The sequence below is a fragment of the Leptidea sinapis genome, chromosome 23, assembly GCF_905404315.1.
Source record: "Leptidea sinapis chromosome 23, ilLepSina1.1, whole genome shotgun sequence".
Classification (NCBI taxonomy): Eukaryota; Metazoa; Arthropoda; class Insecta; order Lepidoptera; family Pieridae; genus Leptidea; species Leptidea sinapis.
The window spans coordinates 1382977-1395262 of record NC_066287.1 but is presented as its reverse complement, the minus strand read 5'-3'; the positions used below and the strand labels follow the sequence as shown (position 1 = coordinate 1395262).

At 35.3% G+C, this 12286-nt stretch overlaps 1 protein-coding gene across 2 annotated transcripts in view; it reads right to left on the bottom strand.

Annotated features, from left to right (window-relative positions):
* Positions 1–12286, bottom strand: part of LOC126971368 (serine protease 33) — an 84429-nt gene that overhangs the window by 10966 nt on the left and 61177 nt on the right. For both annotated transcript variants that reach the window (XM_050817662.1, XM_050817663.1), the window contains one exon: positions 10357–10468. In XM_050817662.1, coding sequence (XP_050673619.1) covers positions 10357–10468 — 112 coding nt within the window. The remainder of the gene's footprint in view (positions 1–10356; positions 10469–12286) is intronic.

Genomic DNA, 12286 nt, shown 5'->3' with positions numbered 1-12286 from the left:
TCGATTCGAAAAAAGTTATTTTTTTGGGAAACAAGTGACGCAATTTATTTTGTCACAGTGACAAAACTAAAAGATCAAACACTAACAATGATATAAAGAGTGCATGCATTGGGCCACCAGAGTCTGTGTTTTAAAAATATCTAAGTCTGAATCCACATAACGTACGACGGCGTAACGAAACCGATGAACGAAAAAAAAAGTATGAGTAGTGAAAGAGAAAGGAGGCATTTATCAGGCTTTAATGTGACGTCATTCTTTGTATGAGGACAAATCTTGGGTTGGACTTAGTATCCCGTAGCACGAATTTGGATGTAAAAAATAGTGTCCACGATTATAATGATACCACTCTTATTACAAGGTAATGCACAGTTTTCAAGAAAATTACGAAAAAATATTAACCTAAAACAGGTAAATCACGTAAATAAACACTACATGAGCGCTGAAATCGCGGCGGGAGGCTAAAAACTGTCATGAAATGATTTTGGTTTCTTCGTAACATATTAGGACAGGCAAAGGGTCGATGCACATACAGCCACAACTTGTATGAAAACCAGTGAAATGAAATGTTAAAAATATTCTGTGAAAGATTAGACGTTTGTGACAGTTAAAACAACGCACGAGTCGAGCGCAGCGTGCCGCGGAAGCGCCCGGCGAGTGCCAGAACCGAATTGTAGGCGTTTTCCCTCCTTAACAAATTAGGAAGGGGGGAGGGTAGAATTTTTTTTCGTGTTTTCTTTAAAACTGTGTATTACGTTGTAATAAAAGTGGTAGCACTATAATGGTGGACCAAAGCTCTATCAAGTACAATTCATTAAAATTGGTTAGGTTAGGTTATGTTAGAACAGTTAAAACAACGCAGCGGCCGGCGAGTGCCAGAAACGAATTCTAGGCATTCCCCTTTCTCATAATACTTATAATGCATTTTTCTCTGGAAAGGTGTATTACCTTGTAATAAGAGTGGTATCATTATAATAGTGGTCTAAAGCTCTATCAATTACAATATTTTTTACCTCATAATTCGTGCAACGGGATACTAAGTTTTAACCCAAATCTTAAGTCAACAAACGCGAGACACGAGTAATTTATACAATTAATGTGAGTACAGCCAACCAACGAGGCTAAACATTGAAAAAAAAAATAACTGCGTAAACTTATAAAAGCATTTGTAAATAGTCATAAAATGTTTTCAAAAACGTAATTAGAAATATGTTAGTAGTGGGTGGATGCTACGGAGTCGCAGAGACTCGCGATATGCAGGGAAATGCACTCCAAACTTCTTCATCCACATTATACTCTTTAGGAACAACATCTGTTTATAACTTAGCTTCGAGTTTGTGGAGAGTCATAAACTGATACTATAATATGCAACACATCTAAACACCCCTTAGTTTAACTCTAGATGTATAAAGGGTTCGTTTATGAACTGAAATAATTATTTAAAATAATCCCTACAACCTGGAACTGACTTAATTACAACATATTGCTTATATGGGTATTGTGTAATTGCTAAATATATATAAATACATTTCAATTAATTAAAACGCGTATATCATAACGGAATTACTTTATTACGTGTTTGGTTATTTTTTTTATCACGATGTTTCTTTGCCAAACAGTTTCGGGGACTGCTGCACCGAAAGCTTTTTTTATGGAATAGAGGACAGACAAGCGTACGGGTCACCTGATGTTAAGTGATCACCTCCGACCACTTACTCTTACAACACCAGAGGAATCACAAAAACGTTGCCGGCCCTTTAGACATGCTCAGGCAATTTAAAAGGTATTTTATTTAACTGTGTTATGCTTGTGTTTATCAGTTACCTCTTATAGAATAGGACAACAAAGAAGGACCATACAAAGCTTAGAATAAACGTATATTATATGAATGCGGAAATTGAAAATACATTGGTATGTGATTTGTATTTGATTTTGCATTGTAATGAGGATGACCGGCGGGAGTTCCGTGGTTAGTTCAACGATGTCAACCTGTTGCGACACCAAAGGACTTCACCTTAATCAATGCACATAGAAAATCTTTAAGAAGTCGCACCACAGTACATAAAAACAGTTCGAAAATCTTAAATTACGTTGAGAATGCCTCAGACCTGAGAAGAACGGGCGCAAGATACTCAGCGGGCTTCTTTTTTTTTATAAAAATATGGTTAGGTACAATGTGAAATTGTACAATTAAATTTATTATTTAATAGCCCGAGGGCACTCGCTCTATTCCCAATCTGAGGTATCACTAAGAAAGTCATATATGTTTTATTAACCTTTACCACACAAACATTTGGAATTGCATATGTTTTATATTATAGTAAAAATACTTATCATTACACCAAATAGAAAGGTGACATCTCATGCGCCTGATAATTACAAATAATAAAGATATACAGACAGATATCTAAAGCAGGAAGAAAATGGCGTTGCGTTACGCACGCATTAAGGCGGCGTAAAATTGCTTCAGTATTGTTTTCATGCATCATGCAATGTATGACAGTAACCTTTGTTTTTATAACTATTAGCGTTTAATTGTGTAGTATTTTTACCTCTATCGGTGAGACGAGTTTTAAATAAATAACTATTAGGTATACTGGCCGTTGTTGCAATGTTCTCACATTATTCGAGCGCCACTGCATTGTAATAGGCAGAGCGTATCAATTACCATCAGCTGAACCTCCTGCTCGTCTCGTCCATTATCATCATAAAAAAACACTGCACACAAAATAGACCCAATAACGGAATCATTTTACGATTTTATGTAAAAAGTATTAAAAACTCTAATGATAATAAAAGTTTTACAAAAATTTCGTACCCCAATTACTAAAACTGGCTTTGTAGTAATAATATGAATTTTATTCGGCATACGCTTAAGCCCCAAAAAATTCTGAGCGGCAGTACATGCCACTCCGCTCGTCACCTTGAGACATAAGATGTTAAGTCTCATTTGCCCAGTAAATTCACTAGCTACGGCGCCCTTCAAACCGAAACACAATGCTTATACATTACTGTTTCACAGCAGAAAAAGGCGCAGTTGTGGTACCCATATGCTAGCCGGCATCCTGTGCAAAGAACCCTTCCACTGATAACTGGACAGTTACTCCAACCAGTCCAGCTCTTTCTAGAAGTTCAAAATATTCCTGGATGGGTGATAGGCTTCTCGGAGCGACCTTGACACCCCGATCCCTTCAGGAGATTTCATGATCGATGTATCATCTTCGACCACACATCTACTGCACTAAGAGCTGTCCTTTACACCGGATTGTGCAAGGTGCTTGTTTAGTGGTGTGTGATCCATCAGGGTGTACATTTGGATGCGGATATTATGTCTGTTTAGGCTGATAAGCTCAAGTGTCAGTTTGGGCGATGTGGGTAACGGTTCTTTCGAAGCTCAGCAGCTTTTGAGATTTGCCCATATGGCATTGTGTTGGTTGTCTATAAGAGATATTCATAAACGCATATAGCTGAAGGATAGTTGTAGGAGTGGTATTGGCACCTGAATCATTGAGCTCCTCCTTGCAAGTTCATCCGCTGCATTGTTAAATCCATTGCAGAGTTTCCCAGTTGTTCGAGGCACTCGCTATTAGCAGTGCCATATGAGTCATGAATGTATGTTTGATATATTCCCTTCTTCTCTGGATAAATGGAGAGGGCTATGCTCGGAGTTTCAGGAAGGTTCTCGGAGAGTCAGAAATGAGGAGATCCGTAGGAGAACCAAAGTCACCGACATAGCCCAAATGATTGCAACATCTTACATCTCAAAGTATCGAACGCTACAGTTACGATGACGCTCAGAATTTTTGGCATTTCAAGAATCCTGAACAGTGGACTGGATATTTAAATTACGTTCGTTACGTTACGCTATGTTCATCTGATAAAAGTCTTCTTGTCATTTAAAATAATATGCATTTGTTACCGCTCTGTTGAAACTTAAGTTAACAGTAAAATATAACCCATATAAGCTCGTTGAAGAATAAATGACAAAACGTGTGATTTAAAATCTATTTTTGTTTTAATAATGTGGCCTTGATCTTAAATTTGTTATTATGTAGGTATGCCTTAACTATATTAAGAATTATTTTGTTATTTTTGAGTTAAAGTTGTTAGTTAAGCTGTTATACAAAAAAAAAATACTGATAATATTTCAGTAAAAATAGACACAAATATTGTATCAGTTAAAATATTTGATGTGGTATATAAGTGTGGGGTATCAGCAAAAACTCTATGTTTAGATATAAAATAAATATAAAATTACATTTAAAAGCTATTAGATGGACCTGTTTGGGATTAAGACATTTTGAGGCATATTCTATAAAACAGTAACGATGCATTAGAAGTATAATTCAGAGAAGATTAATTTTAATTTATCAACTTTATGGGGCCTGTAAGTGGCGAGCTTATCTTTATTCCTAGTATTAAACTTATGATATTCAGAGACACTAGTACTGATAATATGAATTCTAGAATTATAAAAAGGACCACCGTATCTTAAAATAATTGAGGAGATATTAATTTGTATACATAATATAAATTCTTGTACCTACATTTTTTATTTTTCGCAGATAATCCCTAAAATATACGTACAACACATGGAGTTCAGTCGTCATTATACAATAACATAAAAATTTATATTAATATATATAATAACAGGCAAATTCTGCAATCCATATTTTCCTAAATATTTCAGTGTAAAAGTTTCTATCTACAAGTGCAATGTGCAAAAGTTTATTGTTCGCCGAGAGTTGATAAATATTATAAAACGGCTCGGAATAGCGACCGTCGCTTTATTATCGCAATCTCTTAGTTGTGGTACGGGGAACGCCGTTGTGTAGCATAATGCCACCAGTTTTTAAGAAAGTCCACCGATTTTTTTTTATCAACTGCAGCGAACAGAAAATGTTGTAAAAACATGCTAGCTGCTAAAAATTGAAAGAATTTCATACAATTTACAGTGCAGCATAATTATGTATATTTGAGCACAATACATTCGATAAAAAGAAAATCTTGCGCTGTTGGAAGTTGGAAAATTTTCATGCATACAGGAATATAGCAAGATTTATCATATCGTCTCTTTCCCTCATTTACCTCTCTATCCAACACTGCTTCCAACCGATTAACTCGAAAATCGACATAAGCATGTTGCATCTGTAAAGGTAATGTTAGTAAAGTTTAGTATCATTATTTTATACAGTGTTAGAATACAGTTAGTATCCAAATACAGAGTTATTGTAAACCTTTAGTTATACGTTGTTGGTTATACACAGTGTTGATTAATGACTAGCTTTAAACGTAACTTTGTGGACGTAAATTAGAGTATAATTAGGCTTATTAAATACCAAATTAAATCAAATCACTTTATTAATGTAGGTAAAATTACACTTATGAATATCAAAAGTTATCTTTTTTCGTACATTTCGGAAAAGGCTGAGTTTTATTGAAAAGAAGTGACAAGGCACTCATTGCCACTCTTTGAAATAAACATTTACAGCTTCATCTTTTTACAAATCATTTCAATTTCAATATATTCAAAGTGATGCAACAAAAATACTGAAACGTCAAAAACTAAATGCCTTAGACAAGTAAAAACGCATGGGCCAGTCATCGCCTTCCTCGACCATATTTTAGGGAAGGGAACGACCCGCCCCGTGTCGCCGCCACCGCAGTGGTATATCGATCATGACGAAGCCTGTCACGAGAACTCAATCAAATAACAAGAAAGAATGTTCATCTACAATCTACATACTAAGTGACTCTACTTACAATTTGAGCATTTTGTGTATATTTACATAGTATACTCATACTTCTTATTCATTAATGTCTAGAAATTCCAGAGATTTCCGTGTACAAGAAACAAACAGACAGGCGGTCATTTTTTTTAATTTGTGTTTTGGTATTCCTCTACACTTCCTTTATCAAAAAAAAAACTTTAAAAAAAAAGGTTGTTTTAGAAAAAATATCCAAGGTCACGTCGACATTATAGTATGTTTATACCGACACATATATATATGTATGTAGATTATATTCAATAATGTTATATACACATATTTGTCATATTTGGAGTTTGCGTCATTGGTTTGTAACCCTGCCATAGTATTAATATACTGCTTAGAACGTATTCAAAATAAATAAATTAAACAGAGTTCCGACGACATTCAGATACGTTTAATCAACGATTTAAATTCTTAGAGAGATCATCATACCTATAATAGTTTACATAAATTATTACGTAATATAGCCGATTCTCCCTTTTTGTTAAGTAAAATAGGTTAGAAGGCCAACATCGCGGCTTAAAGATATATTGGATGTTGCCTATGCGAGAACAGTACACGGAAAAAATAGGTTCCGGCATGTAGCTGTTATAATAGAGTATACCTACAGTTAGAAGATGAATTATATTTATTTAAAATAGGGAGTGACAATAACATAACACATTGCAACATTCGATAAACATCATGAAGCTACACTAGTTCGTAAAGAGGCTGTGACATGGGGAGAAGAACTGAAAATAAACTGACAGCCCATCTTTTAAATCATATAGCAAATTAACATATTTGATATAATACTGGTATTAGGTCTTTACCTATGAAATTGCCGTTTTGTATGAAAAAATTTAAACGAATTTTTTTCATGTATTTTACTAATCGAAGTAATCACCCATGCAATCAATACATCTTTGCTAACGCAGTGACAGTTTATTGATGCCCATCTTAAAGAAATCAGCTGGAAGGGAGGCTAAAAATACTTCTAAGGCATTTTGTACTGCCTCTCGGGTATTGAATTTTTTTCCCCCCATGAAGTTATCCAAATTCTGGAAAAAGTAGTAGTCTGTAGGCGCAAGGTCTGGTGAGTAGGGCGGATGACGTTGAGCTTTCAACCCGAGTTCTTGCAACTCGGAAACCGTCTGCTGTGCAGTATCGCACGTTGTCGTGCAGGAGCAGCGGAGACGAGCGATTGACTAATGCTGGTTGGAGATGTGCCAGCTTCTCCATCATTGTGTTCAGTTCTTCACAGTTCACATCTGCAGTAGTGCTCACCCCGTTTGGTAAGAATCTGTGATGAATCACATCGGCGCTAGACCACCAAACAGTGACCATCACTTTCCTAGGGTAAGTTTTCGTTTAGGGCATTGTTTAAATGCTGAACCAGGATCCAACCAACTTGCTGAGCACTTGCGGTTATCAAACAGAATCAATTTTTCATCGCATTGTTACCTAAAAATGCGGCTCAAATTTCCTTCATTTGTGTGTCTGTTGAGCAGTGCAAGGCACGTCTCGACACGTACGTCGCGCTGGCGATCATAGAGTTCGTGGTGCACCCAATCGTCAAGCGTTTTTACCTTGCCAATTTGACGCAAATGGACCAATATTGTTTTGACGTCGAAAGCTGCTGCTAATTCAGCCGTTGATTGTGTATCATCAGCTTCCACAATCGCCTTTAATTCGTCATTGTCGACCAAAGTCTTCGAACGACCGCGAGGTTTATTTTTCAGGTCAAAATTTCCAGAACGGAAGCGAGCAAACCAATGCACTACAGGTGGTGCTTTGGTTTGTAGTGTTAGCTCCGTAAACGTCGTTGATGTTGCGTGCCGCTTCTGCCGCGTCGCTGCCACGACGATACTCATATTCCATAATTACTCGAATTTTTAACTAATCCATGATTACGAAAAAGTTTGAAATGCGATGAAAATGTAACAATAATAAATACACAAATGACTACTTTTGGAAAAAGAATTCCATGTTTTTAAAATAAAATTAATTTGAAATTAGAATTCTTAGCCAAATGAAATGGCCAGTACTGCAAAACGACAATTTCATAGGTAAATACCTATTATTATACAATTTTAGGAGGTCTGTGCAGAACCAGACAGGAACCATACCATCATTATCCTCTGTATAATCTACCATACTATAGTAAGCCTTGTTTGTCAAAGAAGCTTTATACTGTATGGTATTTTATTGTTAATTTGAATACCAAGACCTATGAAGGAGAACTTTAATCTTGCTTCTCGTAACTTATTAAATAGCAGGTACAGTTTATTTTTTTCTCCTTGAATTAAATGAATTCAAATCACATATTGTCATATTTATATATTTCATGAAAAGGAAGATGTGTTCAGATCGTTGCTTTGTGATAATGAAAAATACTTACTGTTTTCTGCGCATTCTCATTTTTTTTCGTATCACTGACGATTAAATTCATTGTAGTATTGTATAATAGGAGTTTGTAGTCGTGTTGTAACTTATATAGCTTAGTCATTATTATGTTCAATTTGTATACCTTTTTGATTTGTGGTTTACATCGTTGACTTTTAACTAAAAGTGTTGTATAACTTTTGGAGACTTCACTGGTGAAAGTTTAAGTATTCAATTTAGTTTCTTTTTTTATTGTAATACTCTTTGTTTCCTCTACATAAATAAATAAATATTGCGCAAATACTTTACAGTGTGTGTGGACTGTAATTAATAAATCTTATGTTTTGTAGTGATAACTTGATGATTCTTAAGGGAGCGTAAACCGCTTCGTTACTTTTTTTTCTTACAATAAGAGATGAGACGACCAGGACGTTTAGCTGAAGGTAATTGATATGCCTTGCCTATTAAATGCAGTGCCGCTCAGGATCATTGAAAAACCCAAAAATTGTAATTTCTTTCTATTCAATAATGATACTAATAATGTACATACAAAAAATTAAGCAAAGTTTAACAATTACAATATTAAATAGTTCAACTTAGATTAGATTAAGTTATCACTTCTGTCGGGTGTCCCGAGATGATGATGAAGGACACATACTCGTGACATTTGATTGTGCAATTCCAACATTGATTTTCAGTAGGTCATCGACCACGTCGACCTGTTGAGAGCAGCCGTGGTCAGAACAATCCCTTTGTTTAGGACTTAAGAGTGGCTCTAGTAAAAGTAGTGTATAAATGTTAAGCATATTAATTTTTTTCAACTTAATTAATTTATAGAGACTTTGATCACAGAGTGAGCATGCCACCGTCCTAATGGTACAATTAACAAAATAACACATATTATACTATCGCCTATCTAAACCTATCTTAACCAATTTCTACATACCTTTAGCTTCCTCCGAAAAGGGGAAAGCCGATATAAGATTACATGCTCCTATTTCATATAACCATATTTGGAATTTCAGAGAAATTTTTAATTTTGCTTACAGCCTCGATTCGAACACATTCTACCATACCATTGTATACATCCTAAATTCTACCGCATTCTTCATGTAAAGGTGAGGTAACTTTACCCATTAGATACGCAAATTTATTGAGTGGAATAATATGTCCAATACCTTTGCGTATCTAACAGGTAAAGCTACCTCACTTTTTACAATTCGGTAGAATGAGTTTTAAAATGTTATATTTATTAAACGGACACCATTAGATTAGAAGAATTACTTTTAGAATTACTACATAATATAATATTGAGTATATTTTTTTTTATTTTGAGTTTATTTGTTTATTATATACCTAATAGGGGGCAAACGGGCAAGAGGCTACCGGGATGGGGATTGTTGAGGTAACCGCCCATGGACATCCGATACAACAGGTGTCAAGAGATGCGTTGTCGGCCTTTAAGGTGGGGATGCTCTTTTCTTGAAGGTCGTATCGGTTCGGGGAAACAGCAGCCGGTAATTGATTCCACAAAGTGTCTGTGAGAGGCAAATTACTTCTTGTAAAACGCGCGTTTGTCGAATGACAGACGTCAACGTCATGCGGGTGGTATTTAGCAATTTGACATATTGTATCAACCCGAACAGCGCCTCTGAGCAGTCCCTTGTTTAGTTTGCTAAGTCTTATTTTGTATATTAGTAGCACGGACGAGTAAAAAAATAAGGACTCCATGTCACCTACATAACAGTGAAGCATCAAGGCAAGCCAGATAACGTGTAAATACATAGCGCCACGCACACACTTACACTAATATAAGCCGATCAGCCGCCGTTATGACATCTGCCATCGTCTGTGACGGACAGTGATATAAATAGTGATATAGATAATAAACAGGGACTTTACCCGAAAAATTGGGTAATCAGAAATAAAACCCGTAATCCTTACTTTCAGGGTGCACCTGTTTTCTTATGTAATATATTTATTTACTCATACTATGCCTGCGATATTTATTTTTAATTTAGGAAACAATCTGACTATCAGTAATAAGAAAATTGGTGTTAAAAGTAATGTGGTTATATAATAAATACTATGGTCAGCACTGGTAACTGCACACACACTAGCTTAAAGATGCTTCACTTGTTAATATCACGGCGCGGACTCCTTCTTTTTTACTCGTCCGTGATTAGTAGATACATATTATATTAATAGTTATATACAAAATAACCTGGATGATCCAATCCTGATGTAGGCTTGCCAGGGAAATGTCCCGAATCCTGCGTCATCCCCGCCAACTATTCTGCGCTGGGCTGTTTGCTTACCAACCGCAACTCCGCAACCTGAAAAGATACAGTAAATAATGAGCAACTGTCGCGCCAGTTGAGAATAAGCGACGGATAATCCCGCGCGTAGTAAAATGCTAACAGAATACCTTTATTTATTTACGGTGTGTGTGGATTGATGCATATACTTTATTCAATAACTCTATTTTTTACGCATTAATTTACATTAACGTTCTTGAATTACTCGTTTAAGGCATTACTTTTAAATTTCAATTTCAATTTACTTATTAAGAGATTACTCGTATTAAAATACAAAATAAGAATAATACAAGTTTTACTTAAAAGCTAGTTAACACTGTGCCTGAGCTAGGTAAACCTGTGTTTCAGGCGAAAATAATAAATATTTGACGTTTGAGTATTTTTGTTGGGTCACTTTACATATATTGAAATTGAAATGATTTGTAAAACGATTTATCTATAAATTTTGATTAAAAAGAGTGTCAATGAGTTTCTTGCTACTTCTTCTAATTAAACTTACCCTTTTGCAAAGCGGCGGTAAATGTAAAAAGAAAAGAAACCTTGAAATTCATAAGTGTAATTTCCTTGACCTACATGAATAAAGTGATTTTGATTTGATTTGTTAGTGTGGGGAAAGGCCGCCATTTCAAAAGTTACGAATCAAAACCAGCCATTCATTTAAAATTATTAAATAAAAGACTTTTTAAGAAAATACTTAAACAATGGTTAAATGAGAGATCATTTACACATTATTTTATTATGTAATCTGTACTTTTTTATTAATATTATTTTAATTACTATTTAATTTCTTCTGACAGGCAAAAATATTTCCGGACAAAGGAGAAAGGCCAACCAAAGTTTTATCCAATTCTTTTTAACAAATCTTCAATAATTTCATTATATCGTTGCAACAATTTTTGTAATGATCTATAAATACGTCTTTGAGAAGTAGCGCATTATAACTAGGTTTGACCACAAAACCACTAGGAAAATTTCACTCCATATTTCAATCATAAAAGCTATAAAGTTACGTATTCTTAACCAATAACATATACTTTTCTAAACTTTTAACTGTGAGTTATAAGTTATTACAATTACAGAGTAGTTCGTTGATAATAAAACATATTTTTCATCTCTACAACTTGTATTAAGTACTGGCTTAGCAAATTATAACGAAATAGTAAATATTTTTTATCTTTGATCGTTTATGGCACAGGCACTTCTCTCAAAACTTCCATCATTTAGGCTTCCAGATCGGGAATCGGGATGTGTCCGCCACACATCCTGCACAGAGCGGTTTTCAAGGAACTTTCTTCCACGTTCAACAAAGCTGTGGAATGAACTTCCTTGTGCGGTGTTTCCGGGACGATACGACATGGGTACCTTCAAAAAAACCGCGTACACCTTCCTTTAAGGCCGGCAACACTCCTGTGATTCCTCTGACGTTCCAAGATAATGTGGGTGGCGGTGATCACTTAACACCCGTTTGCTCGTTTGTTCTCCTGTTCCATAAATAAAACTAAAAAAAGGACTAGTTTACATAGTTCGAGCTACTGCTGAGGCAGTAGACAGGTATTCGCCTTATCTACTCGTACGACAGTAACTGACTGTTTACGACTGTGAATCTTAATCGGTTATAGTTACAATAGATTGGCTTTCGTGTCCTAAATTGCTATATCTCCGTTAGAGATATTAAATTTGAAAACAAAATTTATGAACGATGCACCTGTCAACTGTTCGAGTGACGTCACGTTCATAAATATTGTATATTAGATATGTCTTGTTCAACTTCTACATCATCTACTTTTATAGTTGATAACCTGCACAACCCATTAATTGAGTATTAGGAAATTGACT